The 19,351-nt window shown below is 45.9% G+C and overlaps 3 protein-coding genes and 1 pseudogene across 3 annotated transcripts; all 4 read left to right on the top strand.

The window, feature by feature from the left end:
* The first annotated feature begins 4,867 nt into the window (after positions 1 to 4,867).
* LOC128710117 (trypsin-4-like) lies at positions 4,868 to 10,829 on the top strand. The gene is made up of 6 exons (XM_053805158.1): positions 4,868 to 4,925; positions 4,998 to 5,281; positions 5,353 to 5,625; positions 9,862 to 10,104; positions 10,187 to 10,524; positions 10,601 to 10,829. The coding sequence occupies exons 1-6, from the start codon at positions 4,868 to 4,870 to the stop codon at positions 10,827 to 10,829; spliced, it is 1,425 nt and encodes a 474-aa protein (XP_053661133.1).
* A 461-nt stretch (positions 10,830 to 11,290) lies between these two features.
* LOC128710112 (trypsin-4-like) lies at positions 11,291 to 12,218 on the top strand. Its single transcript, XM_053805153.1, has 4 exons — positions 11,291 to 11,314; positions 11,419 to 11,512; positions 11,585 to 11,868; positions 11,940 to 12,218. Exons 1-4 carry the CDS (start codon positions 11,291 to 11,293, stop codon positions 12,216 to 12,218), a joined length of 681 nt encoding a protein of 226 aa, XP_053661128.1.
* A 3,767-nt stretch (positions 12,219 to 15,985) lies between these two features.
* LOC128710110 (trypsin alpha-4-like) lies at positions 15,986 to 16,953 on the top strand. Its single transcript, XM_053805151.1, has 3 exons — positions 15,986 to 16,228; positions 16,311 to 16,648; positions 16,725 to 16,953. Exons 1-3 carry the CDS (start codon positions 15,986 to 15,988, stop codon positions 16,951 to 16,953), a joined length of 810 nt encoding a protein of 269 aa, XP_053661126.1.
* Positions 16,954 to 17,577: 624 nt separating this feature from the next.
* LOC128710108 (transmembrane protease serine 9-like) lies at positions 17,578 to 18,229 on the top strand (annotated as a pseudogene).
* The last annotated feature ends 1,122 nt before the right edge of the window (positions 18,230 to 19,351 follow it).

Genomic DNA, 19,351 nt, shown 5'->3' with positions numbered 1-19,351 from the left:
TTTACTCTCAGGTGTCTGTATCCTATCGCAACCTCACGGCCAAGTATTAGCTGGATAACGGGATGTGCAGCATCATAATAGTCAAATGCATTTCAAGAATCGATCTTAGTTTGGTTTTAGGCTTTACTGCGTGACGATGTGCGCACGCAGAATCAACACTGTAATACCTATGTTGTCGAAATAAACTGTACGCGTGCAACGCTAAAACGTGGTACGGCTAGAGATGGGCAAAACGGTTCTTTTTGATGAACTCGAACGACACAGCTCTTTTTCAAAAAAGAACGAATCGTGAATCGCGTTTCTTTCGTTCATTTTCGTGCTAATATTTAAGAATGTTATTATATATAATATTTTATTGCGTATGTTTGGGATTTTTTGTATTTGATACCACTTGTTAATGAATCTGTAGCGACCAGGACGCCACTTGGCGCAAAACACGCATAGCAGGGAAATAAGATCCTTTGGGAGTTAGGAAACAGTGACAGCATGAATACTTAAAATAGTACAGCTAGGGGGTGCACGTTGCACTGTGCGTATAAAAGCGTTGACGTGATCAACCAGGCTCTCTCTCTCTGCTTCTTCTAGGGCTAATGAAGCTGTCCAGCTCAAAATCTCTATAAAAACAATAGGACAACAAACAATAGGAGCTCGCCGCTACTATTGTCCATACCACTTCGCACCGCGTGTTGCCGCTGAGGCAAAAAAGTAAGGTAGAAATGTTTGTGTTGTTAATATGAGGTGGTTTTTATTTGCTAAAATGAACAATACATTAACAATAATTACACACTAAAAAAGAGCGAACAATTACGGGACATTGACACGTCCGTTCTTCACGCCGGTCGGGAGCAGAGAGAGAGAGAGAGAGAGAGAGAAAGAGAAAGAGAGAGAGAGAGAGAGAGAGAGAGAGAGAGAGAGAGAGTTTAGCAACTCTGCTTTTGACGCCGAATGTCAAAAGGGAGTGCTTGACGTCTTGAATTTTATCCCAGCACAGGGTGGTCCCAACAGAAATAAAACGTTTAAAGTAAACCCTAAAAATCTAAACAGAATAGCGTAGAATTTACCTTTTTATTTACTCTACAAACTCATTATTTAAGAATTGGTTAATTCATTGGTTAAGGACTTGACTCGATACGGCCAAGCAGTTTTAACGAAATAAAAAAAAACGCTTAGTTTAATAGCAAGCAGGACCATATTTTTCGGTATCGATTCTTTTTTTTTATTTTAGTTGATACAATTATTCTCCGGTCCAGCAGTGTTCATATGGCACACACACACACACACGTATGGTTACACACTTCAAACGCGGGGCCGCGAGATGTATAGGAGCTGGGAAGAGATTTCTCCAATGTCACGTACTGGCCGAGCCTAAAATCCGTAGTGTCCCAAAATGAGGTATGTTCGTCTCAAATGCTCCGGTATTGTTCGAAAGAACTTATCGGAAGATGGACATATTAGTTGGGGGCCGAAAATAAAGGTTCATCGAATGGTTCCTTTAAGTAGACCATATCATGGTTCCAGCCATGGCCATCCAGGAGCAGGAAGATGGATTTCTTGTGTCTTGTTGTTTCGAACGCTAACGTGAACGTGACTAAGCACCACCTCCTCAGTCACTAGAGGTAGACGCAACATTGGGGATAAGCGCGGCCCATCTGTGTGCCAAAGCGCTGTATCTCCAGCATTCGAGCCAGTGAGTACTCTTTATGGACTAGGTATCCGGAGTCTCGCATATACAGCAATGACCTTGATTTCCATGAGGCGAACGTGTGAAAAATAATATTGTAAAAGCTTTGAACGCTGTTATCGGTATCGATGACTCAAGCTAACACCGGTGAGACGAATGGCCTAAACACTGTCTGGAGACGAGTCCTGCGACACGGTGGAGCTGGCCCGATCCTCCGGGTCTATATACAGTTATAGACCGCCTAAAGTCTTTACAGTTAGCATCACGCAATAATTGGAACACAAAGGACGTGGTCACAAATACACCTCCGACAGTCAAACGCTGACGTTTGTCACACCTCGATTGGCAACGTCTAAAAGTTAGCAGTGGTAGTTGGCTAGTGTACTGTGTGGCAAGTGTACAAATCGGTGTCTATGTTAATTGAACGCTAAGGCCGTTTTCAGTCCCTTGTGGGCAGTCTTCGGTTCACAGGCTCCGTGGTATGCGCCGCTGTAGGAGAACGCCATGTGGGCAATCCCGCCACTGCAGCTAAAGACTCGTGTGGTAAGTATGTTGAAGGGTGACTTTTGAGGCGGGGAGGCTTAACAACCTTCAACCTCTAGTCTATACGTGGATCTTACCTTACCAAACGCGAGGGGAGTGGACTGATGCACTGACAGTTGTCATGCGTAGCTGTCCTTGCTGATGTCGTAATCACCTCGAACGCCTGACATCTAACCAATGCTCATCGCGCGTCGCCGTGGGAGTTTTGTTAGCTTCTTGTAAGGGCAAATGTACCCAGAAGGCCTATTGCTGACGTAAATGTCTTAACGGACCATCCGCCATAGGTTCTGAGGCGAGGAGAGGATTACTACTACTTATTTATTTAACCTTCCTACTGCTGGGAGTTGGGTCCCAGACAACTTTTTACTTCCCTACTACACGATTACTGGCTACTTATTAGCACGTGGGAGAACTTCCTTGTCGGAGATCGGAGCGAACTGTTCTTGGTACGGACATGGTGCCGTTGTTATACCAAATTGTGTACCATCTTTCACCTCGTATGTCGAAGATGTCGGTATGTGTGTCCTGTTTTCCGCGAAATAATCGTTTCGAATCTCTGTCCTATCGTCCTAGCTTTACCGGTTATCTAGTTTGGGTTTACCTATGAACAAGGAACTCATTGTTTTCGTCTTGTCCTGGCAAAACTTCCCAACTATCATTTTGTTTTAGTACTCCCTATTCTTCCTAGGTGGCGCTTTTTCGTGTCTTGGCTAACCAGCACGCTCTGGTCGCCACAGTCATAAGTTTTTGAGCTTTTAAAAAAGAACCGTTCGTTCTTTTTTAACGAACCTAGATCGTTCGTTCTTTTCAAACAACCGCAAGAAGTTCACGGTTCTGATTCTTTTGGCACATCTCTAGGTACGGCACACACTTATACGTGTGCTCTATTTGCTAACCTTGAGAAGGATCGCCGTGCGAACGAAACAAACACTTTGCACAGCTGGCCCAAATGTGATGGGTGCTTGTACGTATGTCTCTACCTAATATAAATCAGTACATGTGTAAAAACGGAGTCTTTTATTGTGTGATTCGAACGAGTCGTGATGTAAGATGGTGCCATGGCTATTGTCAATTGTTGTAACGATCGTTTTAAGCGAAGAAGCGTTGGCGATCGAGAGTTATGAACCACGCGCCACTGGACGTATCGTTGGTGGACGGAATGTAGAAATCCGAGACTTTCCGTATCAGCTATCAGTGCAAAATGATGGGTACCATGTCTGTGGAGCCTCGGTCGTGTCCAACCGTTTAGCATTAACTGCCGGTCATTGCTGCTTCGGTGCCGACGTGGCGAAAGTAAGTTGTTTTTATTTCCGCACCACGAGTGCGTGTAACGGTGAATACGAAAAAGTAATTTAACATGTGCTGCTCCCAAAAGCTCTCCATTCGCGGAGGAAGTACATTCCACGGGGACGGTGGTATGTTGTTTACCGTCAACTGGTTTAGCATTCATCCTCAATATGATCATGATAATCTAAACAACGATGTGTGCGTGCTCCGGATCACTGGAACATTCCTGCAGCACCCAAACATAGCAATCATACAAATAACCAATAGTACAACCATTCCCGGCGGTGACCAGGGAATTGTTTCTGGCTGGGGTGCAGTGGAAACGGATGGAAACTCGGTACCGCATCTAAGGGCGACGAAAGTGAAAATTCTGACCCAGACACAGTGCAATAAGCGGATTCGGAATTCGGTTACGCCCACAGCAAGGTTTGAATGAATGATAATGATGTTGTTGTTTTTTTGTTGGTCTAAAATTAATTCAAACCTCTCCTTATCTTTGTAGCATGTTTTGTGCCGGTAATGTAGGGAGGTCCATTTGTGTCGGCGATGGTGGAGGTCCTTTGGTGTACCAGCAGCGTCAAATAGGGATCGTGTCGTTCATCGTAAAGGAGTGCGGAGGGACCGAACCGGCAGTTTACACGCGCCTGTCCAACAAAAGCGTACAGGATTTCATTACAATGGAGATTTCCAACGACCAGCTACGCCAATTGTTGGAGCACCTGAACGGATGAACCTGAGGACGCATTACAATTTGGTCTTTACCACTAAACTGGCAACCAGATGGGGTGTACCGTTGTAGTTTCATTGATGTTTTGTACAAACGCCATATCACGTTACACATTCGAAAAGAGGCTCGGTAGACGGTTGCCCAAACAAGAGCAACTGGTTTTCTTTCACCTTCGTTTTGCATTTTATGACGACGATGATAAGCGCAAATTTATGCCAACGCTTCGTTGTGACGTTGTGGAACGAGTTTGTTTGCCGCACAGATGCGTTAGGGGTTGGTAGGCAGAATCTGGCTAGAGACTGAAAGACCTCAGCTACAGAAAGAGGTGCTAGGTTGATAAGGAGCGGATGTGAACCATGGAGGAAGCGAGGAAGAGTTATCTCGGGACAGCTGTGGCGGGCCTGTCCTCAGCATCCACAAGATAACCCAGACCAGGACCCCTATATCTTCTGTTTACCGTAACGCATGAGAGATAAACGCCCAATTTTGGTCAGTTCTTTGATATAAGTCCCATCAAGTTCCACGAGCGCTTACATTAGGTCGTGAATGATCGGAGTGGATCGTAAGATTTGAGTTTGAAGGTGTACGAACAGATACTGCAGGCTAGAGAGTGCGAGTCGTGGCCGAAAATGCGCCAGCTATTACTGCTGGCCGTACTGATAGGCGGTGTGCTGTGTATGACCATCGGTAAATCGAAACTATCCGGAGAATCGGCAAACTGCTGACTGTTCGTTTTTCGGTCGTTACGATCGCTTGCAGATCACCACAAGTACTACTATTCCCGGCAGCCCGCGCTGTTCCGCTTGCTGCGAAAGTATAACCTGTGGCCCAGGAATCAAACGGTGGAGTATGAGCGACCGGCTCAGCAGCTCAACGTACCGAATCCGTTCATCTATGGAGGCGACAGTGTTGCGATTGAAAGCTTTCCCTATCAGCTATCGTTGCGGCTTGAGGGAACGCACGTTTGTGGTGCCTCAGTGATTGCCGAACGATGGGCATTGAGTGCGGCACACTGCCTGGACGAGGCACTGTTCGCATCCGCTGTAAGGGCTGTGGAGCAACGTTGTGGTTAGCATCGAAGTGAGTGTGTATTTTTTTGCGTTCGAATCCTCAGATTACGTTCCGCGGTGGGACTCCACATCGATTGGCCGGTGGTTACATATTCCCGGCGGATCAATATTTTCTGCATCCAAAGTTTGACCGGGAGATACTGGACTACGATGCGGCCGTGATACATGTGACGGAAAGTTTCCTCATCGATCCGATACGTCCGGTTAGTCTGGGTAACACCAACACGATCTACCCGATTCCTTCGGCTGCTGTCGTGTCCGGTTGGGGAACAGCGAATGATGATGGATACACACCGCTGATACTGCAATCGCTTGAAGTTTAGAAGCACCCGTGATCGGTGTTAGTCTTGTCTTTATCCATAAGGCTGAGTTTAATGCGTAAGTGTTTCCGACCACACAATCGGAAAACCCCAATCTGCTCACTATCTGGTTCGTTCTATCTTCACAGACAAATCTCAACACTGTGGAAGAACGTCGGCGTTCGGCCTATTGTTTACACAATAAATTCGCCGAACGAAAAGCGCTACTTTCAGCAGGTGACCAAAACGCTCTATCTCACGGATTCGCTCCGCTCCGAACCGCAGCTAATATTCAAACCCAAACGAAAGTAAAATCATGTCATACACGTCGTCACACGACCGCTCGAACTCTGTTATCGAACACTTCATGTTAAGCTAAATGTACGGATTATTTGTGTTTTGTGTCTTGCGTTAAGCTATAGAGAGCTCCCTGCGATACGCTGCACGCGCAACGCGTACGTTCTGGAACGCCCCGTTTTATGTTTATTTTCGGCTTTATAACACGTTTGCAAAGCGAATCGACCCATTTTAAGGTAGACAGCAGCGGACGAAGCCTCGTTGGCGTATTTATTTATTTACTCTCAGGTGTCTGTATCCTATCGCAACCTCACGGCCAAGTATTAGCTGGATAACGGGATGTGCAGCATCATAATAGTCAAATGCATTTCAAGAATCGATCTTAGTTTGGTTTTAGGCTTTACTGCGTGACGATGTGCGCACGCAGAATCAACACTGTAATACCTATGTTGTCGAAATAAACTGTACGCGTGCAACGCTAAAACGTGGTCCGCATAGAGATGGGCAAAACGGTTCTTTTTGATGAACTCGAACGACACAGCTCTTTTTCAAAAAAGAACGAATCGTGAATCGCTTTTCTTTCGTTCATTTTCGTGCTAATATTTAAGAATGTTATTATATATAATATTTTTTTGCGTATGTTTGGGATTTTTTGTATTTGATACCACTTGTTAATGAATCTGTAGCGACCAGGACGCCACCTGGCGCAAAACACGCATAGCAGGGAAATAAGATCCTTTGGGAGTTAGGAAACAGTGACAGCATGAATACTTAAAATAGTACAGCAAGGGGGTGCACGTTGCACTGTGCGTATAAAAGCGTTGGCGTGATCAACCAGGCTCTCTCTCTCTCTGCTTCTTCTAGGGCTAATGAAGCTGTCCAGCTCAAAATCTCTATAAAAACAATAGGACAACAAACAATAGGAGCTCGCCGCTACTATTGTCCATACCACTTCGCACCGCGTGTTGCCGCTGAGGCAAAAAAAGTAAGGTAGAAATGTTTGTGTTGTTAATATGAGGTGGTTTTTATTTGCTAAAATGAACAATACATTAACAATAATTACACACTAAAAAAGAGCGAACAATTACGGGACATTGACACGTCCGTTCTTCACGCCGGTCGGGAGCAGAGAGAGAGAGAGGGAGAGTTTAGCAACTCTGCTTTTGACGCCGAATGTCAAAAGGGAGTGCTTGACGTCTTGAATTTTATCCCAGCACAGGGTGGTCCCAACAGAAATAAAACGTTTAAAGTAAACCCTAAAAATCTAAACAGAATAGCGTAGAATTTACCTTTTTATTTACTCTACAAACTCATTATTTAAGAATTGGTTAATTCATTGGTTAAGGACTTGACTCGATACGGCCAAGCAGTTTTAACGAAATAAAAAAAAACGCTTAGTTTAATAGCAAGCAGGACCATATTTTTCGGTATCGTTTTTTTTTTTATTTTAGTTGATACAATTATTCTCCGGTCCAGCAGTGTTCATATGGCACACACACACACACGTATGGTTACACACTTCAAACGCGGGGCCGCGAGATGTATAGGAGCTGGGAAGAGATCTCACCAATGTCACGTACTGGCCAAGCCTAAAATCCGTAGTGTCCCAAAATGAGGTATGTTCGTCTCAAATGCTCTGGTATTGTTTGAAAGAACTTATCGGAAGATGGACATATTAGTTGGGGGCCGAAAATAAAGGTTCATCGAATGGTTCCTTTAAGTAGATCATATCATGGCTCCAGCCGGGAGCAGGAAGATGGATGTCTTGTGTCTTGTTGTTTCGAACGCTAACGTGAACGTGACTAAGCACCACCTCCTCAGTCACTAGAGGCCGACGCAACATTGGGGATAAGCGCGGCCCGTCTGTGTGCCAATGCGCCGTATCTCCAGCATTCGAGCCAGTGAGTACTCTTTATGGACTAGTTATCCGGAGTCTCGCATATACAGCAATGACCTTGATTTCCATGAGGCGAACGTGTGAAAAATAATGTTGTGAAACCTTTGAACGCTGTCATCGGTATCGATGACTCAAGCTAACACCGGTGAGACGAATGGCCTAAACACTGTCTGGAGACGAGTCCTGCGACACGGTGGAGCTGGCCCGATCCTCCGGATCTATATACAGTTATAGACCGCCTAAAGTCTTTACAGTTAGCATCACGCAATAATTGGAACACAAAGGACGTGGTCACAAATACACCTCCGACAGTTAAACGCTGACGTTTGTGACACCTCGGATGGGCAACGTCTAAAAGTTAGCAGTGGTAGTTGGCTAGTGTACTGTGTGGCAAGTGTACAAATCGGTGTCTATGTTAATTGAACGCTAAGGCCGTTTTCAGTCCCTTGTGGGCAGTCTTCGGTTCACAGGCTCCGTGGTATGCGCCGCTGTAGGAGAACGCCATGTGGGCAATCCCGCCACTGCAGCTAAAGACTCGTGTGGTAAGTATGTTGAAGGGTGACTTTTGAGGCGGGGAGGCTTAACAACCTTCAACCTCTAGTCTATACGTGGATCTTACCTTACCAAACGCGAGGGGAGTGGACTGATGCACTGACAGTTGTCATGCGTAGCTGTCCTTGCTGATGTCGTAATCACCTCGAACGCCTGACATCTAACCAATGCTCATCGCGCGTCGCCGTGGGAGTTTTGTTAGCTTCTTGTAAGGGCAAATGTACCCAGAAGGCCTATTGCTGACGTAAATGTCTTAACGGACCATCCGCCATAGGTTCTGAGGCGAGGAGAGGAGTTGTTAGTCCGTAGGCGCTTCGGCGAATCGGGCAGTGCACTGACCTGGATGTGGGTTCTCTATGAAGATTTTCTCCTCCGACAATCCAAAAGAAAAAGGGTTTCCAACCGGAGTTAGAACCTACTTATTTATTTAACCTTCCTACTGCTGGGAGTTGGGTCCCAGACAACTTTTTACTTCCCTACTACACGATTACTGGCTACTTATTAGCACGTGGGAGAACTTCCTTGTCGGAGATCGGAGCGAACTGTTCTTGGTACGGACATGGTGCCGTTGTTATACCAAATTGTGTACCATCTTTCACCTCGTATGTCGAAGATATCGGTATGTGTGTCCTGTTTTCCGCGAAATAATCGTTTCGAATCTCTGTCCTATTGTCCTAGCTTTACCGGTTGTCTAGTTTGGGTTTACCTATGAACAAGGAACTTGTGGCGACCAGAGCGTCGTAATAAGCCAAGACACAAAAAAGCGCCACCTAGGCAAAAAAGAGGGTACTAACCAAATTGCTAGTTGGGAAGTTTTACCTGGACAAGACGAATACAATGAGTTCTTTGTTCCTAGGTAAACCCAAACTAGACAACCGGTAAAGCTAGGACAATAGGACAGGGAATCGAAACGAATATGCCAAGGAAAACAAAAAGAACACATACCAAAACATACGGACGGAAATTGGTATAAAACCGGCACCAAAAATCAGTTATCGCTCCGCTCTCCGACGAGAAAGTCCTTCTACTAGTTATCGTTCAACTCTTCGACGAGAAAGTCCTTCTGCTTGTAAACGCTCCGCTTTCCGACGAGGAAGTTCTTCTGCTAGTAATCGTGTAGTAGGGAAGCAAAGTTGTCTGGGACCTAACTCCCAGCAGTTGGAAGGAAAAATAAAAGTAGGACCCAACTTCGGTTGGACACCCCTAAAAGCTTTTAAAAAAGAACCGTTCGTTCTTTTTTAACGAACCTAGATCGTTCATTCTTTTCAAACAACCGCAAGAAGTTCACGGTTCTGATTCTTTTGGCACATCTCTAGGTACGGCACACACTTATACGTGTGCTCTATTTGCTAACCTTGAGAAGGATCGCCGTGCGAACGAAACAAACACTTTGCACAGCTGGCCCAAATGTGATGGGTGCTTGTACGTATGTCTCTACCTAATATAAATCAGTACATGTGTAAAAACGGAGTCTTTTATTGTGTGATTCGAACGAGTCGTGATGTAAGATGGTGCCATGGCTATTGTCAATTGTTGTAACGATCGTTTTAAGCGAAGAAGCGTTGGCGATCGAGAGTTATGAACCACGCGCCACTGGACGTATCGTTGGTGGACGGAATGTAGAAATCCGAGACTTTCCGTATCAGCTATCAGTGCAAAATGATGGGTACCATGTCTGTGGAGCCTCGGTCGTGTCCAACCGTTTAGCATTAACTGCCGGTCATTGCTGCTTCGGTGCCGACGTGGCGAAAGTAAGTTGTTTTTATTTCCGCACCACGAGTGCGTGTAACGGTGAATACGAAAAAGTAATTTAACATGTGCTGCTCCCAAAAGCTCTCCATTCGCGGAGGAAGTACATTCCACGGGGACGGTGGTATGTTGTTTACCGTCAACTGGTTTAGCATTCATCCTCAATATGATCATGATAATCTAAACAACGATGTGTGCGTGCTCCGGATCACTGGAACATTCCTGCAGCACCCAAACATAGCAATCATACAAATAACCAATAGTACAACCATTCCCGGCGGTGACCAGGGAATTGTTTCTGGCTGGGGTGCAGTGGAAACGGATGGAAACTCGGTACCGCATCTAAGGGCGACGAAAGTGAAAATTCTGACCCAGACACAGTGCAATAAGCGGATTCGGAATTCGGTTACGCCCACAGCAAGGTTTGAATGAATGATAATGATGTTGTTGTTTTTTTGTTGGTCTAAAGTTAATTCAAACCTCTCCTTATCTTTGTAGCATGTTCTGTGCCGGTAATGTAGGGAGGTCCATTTGTGTCGGCGATGGTGGAGGTCCTTTGGTGTACCAGCAGCGTCAAATAGGGATCGTGTCGTTCATCGTAAAGGAGTGCGGAGGGACCGAACCGGCAGTTTACACGCGCCTGTCCAACAAAAGCGTACAGGATTTCATTACAATGGAGATTTCCAACGACCAGCTACGCCAATTGTTGGAGCACCTGAACGGATGAACCTGAGGACGCATTACAATTTGGTCTTTACCACTAAACTGGCAACCAGATGGGGTGTACCGTTGTAGTTTCATTGATGTTTTGTACAACCGCCATATCACGTTACACATTCGAAAAGAGGCTCGGTAGACGGTTGCCCAAACAAGAGCAATTGTTTTTCTTTCACCTTCGTTTTGCATTTTATGACGACGATGATAAGCGCAAATTTATGCCAACGCTTCGTTGTGACGTTGTGGAACGAGTTTGTTTGCCGCACAGATGCGTTAGGGGTTGGTAGGCAGAATCTGGCTAGAGACTGAAAGACCTCAGCTACAGAAAGAGGTGCTAGGTTGATAAGGAGCGGATGTGAACCATGGAGGAAGCGAGGAAGAGTTATCCCGGGACAGCTGTGGCGGGCCTGTCCTCAGCATCCACAAGATAACCCAGACCAGGACCCCTATATCTTCTGTTTACCGTAACGCATGAGAGATAAACGCCCAATTTTGGTCAGTTCTTTGATATAAGTCCCATCAAGTTCCACGAGCGCTTACATTAGGTCGTGAATGATCGGAGTGGATCGTAAGATTTGAGTTTGGAGGTGTACGAACAGATACTGCAGGCTAGAGAGTGCGAGTCGTGGCCCAAAATTCGCCAGCTATTACTGCTGGCCGTACTGATAGGCGGTGTGCTGTGTATGACCATCGGTAAATCGAAACTATCCGGAGAATCGGCAAACTGCTGACTGTTCGTTTTTCGGTCGTTACGATCGCTTGCAGATCACCACAAGTACTACTATTCCCGGCAGCCCGCGCTGTTCCGCTTGCTGCGAAAGTATAACCTGTGGCCCAGGAATCAAACGGTGGAGTATGAGCGACCGGCTCAGCAGCTCAACGTACCGAATCCGTTCATCTATGGAGGCGACAGTGTTGCGATTGAAAGCTTTCCCTATCAGCTATCGTTGCGGCTTGAGGGAACGCACGTTTGTGGTGCCTCAGTGATTGCCGAACGATGGGCATTGAGTGCGGCACACTGTCTGGACGAGGCACTGTTCGCATCCGCTGTAAGGGCTGTGGAGCAACGTTGTGGTTGGCATCGAAGTGAGTGTGTATTTTTTTGCGTTCGAATCCTCAGATTACGTTCCGCGGTGGAACTCCACATCGATTGGCCGGTGGTTACATATTCCCGGCGGATCAATATTTTCTGCATCCAAAGTTTGACCGGGAGATACTGGACTACGATGCGGCCGTGATACATGTGACGGAAAGTTTCCTCATCGATCCGATACGTCCGGTTAGTCTGGGTAACACCAACACGATCTACCCGATTCCTTCGGCTGCTGTCGTGTCCGGTTGGGGAACAGCGAATGATGATGGATACACACCGCTGATACTGCAATCGCTTGAAGTTTAGAAGCACCCGTGATCGGTGTTAGTCTTGTCTTTATCCATAAGGCTGAGTTTAATGCGTAAGTGTTTCCGACCACACAATCGGAAAACCCCAATCTGCTCACTATCTGGTTCGTTCTATCTTCACAGACAAATCTCAACACTGTGGAAGAACGTCGGCGTTCGGCCTATTGTTTACACAATAAATTCGCCGAACGAAAAGCGCTACTTTCAGCAGGTGACCAAAACGCTCTATCTCACGGATTCGCTCCGCTCCGAACCGCAGCTAATATTCAAACCCAAACGAAAGTAAAATCATGTCATACACGTCGTCACACGACCGCTCGAACTCTGTTATCGAACACTTCATGTTAAGCTAAATGTACGGATTATTTGTGTTTTGTGTCTTGCGTTAAGCTATAGAGAGCTCCCTGCGATACGCTGCACGCGCAACGCGTACGTTCTGGAACGCCCCGTTTTATGTTTATTTGCGGCTTTATAACACGTTTGCAAAGCGAATCGACCCATTTTAAGGTAGACAGCAGCGGACGAAGCCTCGTTGGCGTATTTATTTATTTACTCTCAGGTGTCTGTATCCTATCGCAACCTCACGGCCAAGTATTAGCTGGATAACGGGATGTGCAGCATCATAATAGTCAAATGCATTTCAAGAATCGATCTTAGTTTGGTTTTAGGCTTTACTGCGTGACGATGTGCGCACGCAGAATCAACACTGTAATACCTATGTTGTCGAAAAAAACTGTACGCGTGCAACGCTAAAACGTGGTACGGCTAGAGATGGGCAAAACGGTTCTTTTTGATGAACTCGAACGACACAGCTCTTTTTCAAAAAAGAACGAATCGTGAATCGCTTTTCTTTCGTTCATTTTCGTGCTAATTTTTAAGAATGTTATTATATATAATATTTTATTGCGTATGTTTGGGATTTTTTGTATTTGATACCACTTGTTAATGAATCTGTAGCGACCAGGACGCCACCTGGCGCAAAACACGCATAGCAGGGAAATAAGATCCTTTGGGAGTTAGGAAACAGTGACAGCATGAATACTTAAAATAGTACAGCAAGGGGGTGCACGTTGCACTGTGCGTATAAAAGCGTTGGCGTGATCAACCAGGCTCTCTCTCTCTCTGCTTCTTCTAGGGCTAATGAAGCTGTCCAGCTCAAAATCTCTATAAAAACAATAGGACAACAAACAATAGGAGCTCGCCGCTACTATTGTCCATACCACTTCGCACCGCGTGTTGCCGCTGAGGCAAAAAAAGTAAGGTAGAAATGTTTGTGTTGTTAATATGAGGTGGTTTTTATTTGCTAAAATGAACAATACATTAACAATAATTACACACTAAAAAAGAGCGAACAATTACGGGACATTGACACGTCCGTTCTTCACGCCGGTCGGGAGCAGAGAGAGAGAGAGGGAGAGTTTAGCAACTCTGCTTTTGACGCCGAATGTCAAAAGGGAGTGCTTGACGTCTTGAATTTTATCCCAGCACAGGGTGGTCTCAACAGAAATAAAACGTTTAAAGTAAACCCTAAAAATCTAAACAGAATAGCGTAGAATTTACCTTTTTATTTACTCTACAAACTCATTGTTTAAGAATTGGTTAATTCATTGGTTAAGGACTTGACTCGATACGGCCAAGCAGTTTTAACGAAATAAAAAAAAAACGCTTAGTTTAATAGCAAGCAGGACCATATTTTTCGGTATCGATTCTTTTTTTTTTATTTTAGTTGATACAATTATTCTCCGGTCCAGCAGTGTTCATATGGCACACACACACACGTATGGTTACACACTTCAAACGCGGGGCCGCGAGATGTATAGGAGCTGGGAAGAGATCTCTCCAATGTCACGTACTGGCCGAGCCTAAAATCCGTAGTGTCCCAAAATGAGGTATGTTCGTCTCAAATGCTCCGGTATTGTTCGAAAGAACTTATCGGAAGATGGACATATTAGTTGGGGGCCGAAAATAAAGGTTCATCGAATGGTTCCTTTAAGTAGACCATATCATGGTTCCAGCCATGGCCATCCAGGAGCAGGAAGATGGATTTCTTGTGTCTTGTTGTTTCGAACGCTAACGTGAACGTGACTAAGCACCACCTCCTCAGTCACTAGAGGCCGACGCAACATTGGGGATAAGCGCGGCCCGTCTGTGTGCCAATGCGCCGTATCTCCAGCATTCGAGCCAGTGAGTACTCTTTATGGACTAGGTATCCGGAGTCTCGCATATACAGCAATGACCTTGATTTCCATGAGGCGAACGTGTGAAAAATAATATTGTAAAAGCTTTGAACGCTGTCATCGGTATCGATGACTCAAGCTAACACCGGTGAGACGAATGGCCTAAACACTGTCTGGAGACGAGTCCTGCGACACGGTGGAGCTGGCCCGATCATCCGGGTCTATATACAGTTATAGACCGCCTAAAGTCTTTACAGTTAGCATCACGCAATAATTGGAACACAAAGGACGTGGTCACAAATACACCTCCGACAGTCAAACGCTGACGTTTGTGACACCTCGGATGGGCAACGTCTAAAAGTTAGCAGTGGTAGTTGGCTAGTGTACTGTGTGGCAAGTGTACAAATCGGTGTCTATGTTAATTGAACGCTAAGGCCGTTTTCAGTCCCTTGTGGGCAGTCTTCGGTTCACAGGCTCCGTGGTATGCGCTGCTGTAGGAGAACGCCATGTGGGCAATGCCGCCACTGCAGCTAAAGACTCGTGTGGTAGGTATGTTGAAGGGTGACTTTTGAGGCGGGGAGGCTTAACAACCTTCAACCTCTAGTCTATACGTGGATCTTACCTTACCAAACGCGAGGGGAGTGGACTGATGCACTGACAGTTGTCATGCGTAGCTGTCCTTGCTGATGTCGTAATCACCTCGAACGCCTGACATCTAACCAATGCTCATCGCGCGTCGCCGTGGGAGTTTTGTTAGCTTCTTGTAAGGGCAAATGTACCCAGAAGGCCTATTGCTGACGTAAATGTCTTAACAGACCATCCGCCATAGGTTCTGAGGCGAGGAGAGGATTACTGCTACTTATTTATTTAACCTTCCTACTGCTGGGAGTTGGGTCCCAGACAACTTTTTACTTCCCTACTACACGATTACTGGCTACTTATTAGCACGTGGGAGAACTTCCTCGTCGGAGATCGGAGCGAACTGTTCTTGGTACGGACATGGTGCCGTTGTTATACCAAATTATGTACCATCTTTCACCTCGTATGTCGAAGATGTCGGTATGTGTGTCCTGTTTTCCGCGAAATAATCGTTTCGAATCTCTGTCCTATCGTCCTAGCTTTACCGGTTATCTAGTTTGGGTTTACCTATGAACAAGGAACTCATTGTTTTCGTCTTGTCCTGGCAAAATTTCCCAACTATCATTTTGTTTTAGTACTCCCTATTCTTCCTAGGTGGCGCTTTTTCGTGTCTTGGCTAACCAGCACGCTGTGGTCGCCACAGTCATAAGTTTTTGAGCTTTTAAAAAAGAACCGTTCGTTCTTTTTTAACGAACCTTCGTTCTTTTCAAACAACCGCAAGAAGTTCACGGTTCTGATTCTTTTGGCACATCTCTAGGTACGGCACACACTTATACGTGTGCTCTATTTGCTAACCTTGAGAAGGATCGCCGTGCGAACGAAACAAACACTTTGCACAGCTGGCCCAAATGTGATGGGTGCTTGTACGTATGTCTCTACCTAATATAAATCAGTACATGTGTAAAAACGGAGTCTTTTATTGTGTGATTCGAACGAGTCGTGATGTAAGATGGTGCCATGGCTATTGTCAATTGTTGTAACGATCGTTTTAAGCGAAGAAGCGTTGGCGATCGAGAGTTATGAACCACGCGCCACCGGACGTATCGTTGGTGGACGGGATGTAGAAATTCGAGACTTTCCGTATCAGCTATCAGTGCAAAATGATGGGTACCATGTCTGTGGAGCCTCGGTCGTGTCCAACCGTTTAGCATTAACTGCCGGTCATTGCTGCTTCGGTGCCGACGTGGCGAAAGTAAGTTGTTTTTATTTCCGCACCACGAGTGCGTGTAACGGTGAATACGAAAAAGTAATTTAACATCTGCTGCTCCCAAAAGCTCTCCATTCGCGGAGGAAGTACATTCCACGGGGACGGTGGTATGTTGTTTACCGTCAACTGGTTTAGCATTCATCCTCAATATGATCATGATAATCTAAACAACGATGTGTGCGTGCTCCGGATCACTGGAACATTCCTGCAGCACCCAAACATAGCAATCATACAAATAACCAATAGTACAACCATTCCCGGCGGTGACCAGGGAATTGTTTCTGGCTGGGGTGCAGTGGAAACGGATGGAAACTCGGTATCGCATCTAAGGGCGACGAAAGTGAAAATTCTGACCCAGACACAGTGCAATAAGCGGATTCGGAATTCGGTTACGCCCACAGCAAGGTTTGAATGAATGATAATGATGTTGTTGTTTTTTTGTTGGTCTAAAATTAATTCAAACCTCTCCTTATCTTTGTAGCATGTTTTGTGCCGGTAATGTAGGGAGGTCCATTTGTGTCGGCGATGGTGGAGGTCCTTTGGTGTACCAGCAGCGTCAAATAGGGATCGTGTCGTTCATCGTAAAGGAGTGCGGAGGGACCGAACCGGCAGTTTACACGCGCCTGTCCAACAAAAGCGTACAGGATTTCATTACAATGGAGATTTCCAACGACCAGCTACGCCAATTGTTGGAGCGCCTGAACGGATGAACCTGAGGACGCATTACAATTTGGTCTTTACCACTAAACTGGCAACCAGATGGGGTGTACCGTTGTAGTTTCATTGATGTTTTGTACAACCGCCATATCACGTTACACATTCGAAAAGAGGCTCGGTAGACGGTTGCCCAAACAAGAGCAATTGTTTTTCTTTCACCTTCGTTTTGCATTTTATGACGACGATGATAAGCGCAAATTTATGCCAACGCTTCGTTGTGACGTTGTGGACGAGTTTGTTTGCCGCACAGATGCGTTAGGGGTTGGTAGGCAGAATCTGGCTAGAGACTGAAAGACCTCAGCTACAGAAAGAGGTGCTAGGTTGATAAGAAGCGGATGTGAACCATGGAGGAAGCGAGGAAGAGTTATCCCGGGACAGCTGTGGCGGGCCTGTCCTCAGCATCCACAAGATAACCCAGACCAGGACCCCTATATCTTCTGTTTACCGTAACGCATGAGAGATAAACGCCCAATTTTGGGCAGTTCTTTGATATAAGTCCCATCAAGTTCCACGAGCGCTTACATTAGGTCGTGAATGATCGGAGTGGATCGTAAGATTTGAGTTTGAAGGTGTACGAACAGATACTGCAGGCTAGAGAGTGCGAGTCGTGGCCGAAAATGCGCCAGCTATTACTGCTGGCCGTACTGATAGGCGGTGTGCTGTGTATGACCATCGGTAAATCGAAACTATCCGGAGAATCGGCAAACTGCTGACTGTTCGTTTTTCGGTCGTTACGATCGCTTGCAGATCACCACAAGTACTACTATTCCCGGCAGCCCGCGCTGTTCCGCTTGCTGCGAAAGTATAACCTGTGGCCCAGGAATCAAACGGTGGAGTATGAGCGACCGGCTCAGCAGCTCAACGTACCGAATCCGTTCATCTATGGAGGCGACAGTGTTGCGATTGAAAGCTTTCCCTATCAGCTATCGTTGCGGCTTGAGTGAACGCACGTTTGTGGTGCCTCAGTGATTGCCGAACGATGGGCATTGAGTGCGGCACACTGTCTGCGGATCCGGTCTATTGTCACGGCCGGAATATTGTCCGGCGGATCAATATTTTCTGCATCCAAAGTTTGACCGGGAGATACTGGACTACGATGCGGCCGTGATACATGTGACGGAAAGTTTCCTCAACGATCCGATACGTCCGGTTAGTCTGGGTAACACCAACACGATCTACCCGATTCCTTCGGCTGCTGTCGTGTCCGGTTGGGGAACAGCGAATGATGATGGATACACACCGCTGATACTGCAATCGCTTGAAGTTTAGAAGCACCCGTGATCGGTGTTAGTCTTGTCTTTATCCATAAGGCTGAGTTTAATGCGTAAGTGTTTCCGACCACACAATCGGAAAACCCCAATCTGCTCACTATCTGGTTCGTTCTATCTTCACAGACAAATCTCAACACTGTGGAAGAACGTCGGCGTTCGGCCTATTGTTTACACAATAAATTCGCCGAACGAAAAGCGCTACTTTCAGCAGGTGACCAAAACGCTCTATCTCACGGATTCGCTCCGCTCCGAACCGCAGCTAATATTCAAACCCAAACGAAAGTAAAATCATGTCATACACGTCGTCACACGACCGCTCGAACTCTGTTATCGAACACTTCATGTTAAGCTAAATGTACGGATTATTTGTGTTTTGTGTCTTGCGTTAAGCTATAGAGAGCTCCCTGCGATACGCTGCACGCGCAACGCGTACGTTCTGGAACGCCCCGTTTTATGTTTATTTGCGGCTTTATAACACGTTTGCAAAGCGAATCGACCCATTTTAAGGTAGACAGCAGCGGACGAAGCCTCGTTGGCGTATTTATTTATTTACTCTCAGGTGTCTGTATCCTATCGCAACCTCACGGCCAAGTATTAGCTGGATAACGGGATGTGCAGCATCATAATAGTCAAATGCATTTCAAGAATCGATCTTAGTTTGGTTTTAGGCTTTACTGCGTGACGATGTGCGCACGCAGAATCAACACTGTAATACCTATGTTGTCGAAATAAACTGTACGCGTGCAACGCTAAAACGTGGTACGGCTAGAGATGGGCAAAACGGTTCTTTTTGATGAACTCGAACGACACAGCTCTTTTTCAAAAAAGAACGAATCGTGAATCGCGTTTCTTTCGTTCATTTTCGTGCTAATATTTAAGAATGTTATTATATATAATATTTTATTGCGTATGTTTGGGATTTTTTGTATTTGATACCACTTGTTAATGAATCTGTAGCGACCAGGACGCCACCTGGCGCAAAACACGCATAGCAGGGAAATAAGATCCTTTGGGAGTTAGGAAACAGTGACAGCATGAATACTTAAAATAGTACAGCTAGGGGGTGCACGTTGCACTGTGCGTATAAAAGCGTTGGCGTGATCAACCAGACTCTCTCTCT

The sequence above is a fragment of the Anopheles marshallii genome, chromosome 2 (assembly GCF_943734725.1).
Source record: "Anopheles marshallii chromosome 2, idAnoMarsDA_429_01, whole genome shotgun sequence".
Taxonomy (NCBI): domain Eukaryota; kingdom Metazoa; phylum Arthropoda; class Insecta; order Diptera; family Culicidae; genus Anopheles; species Anopheles marshallii.
Note: the sequence above shows the minus strand (reverse complement) of the source record. Positions and strands in the feature narration are given on the sequence as shown.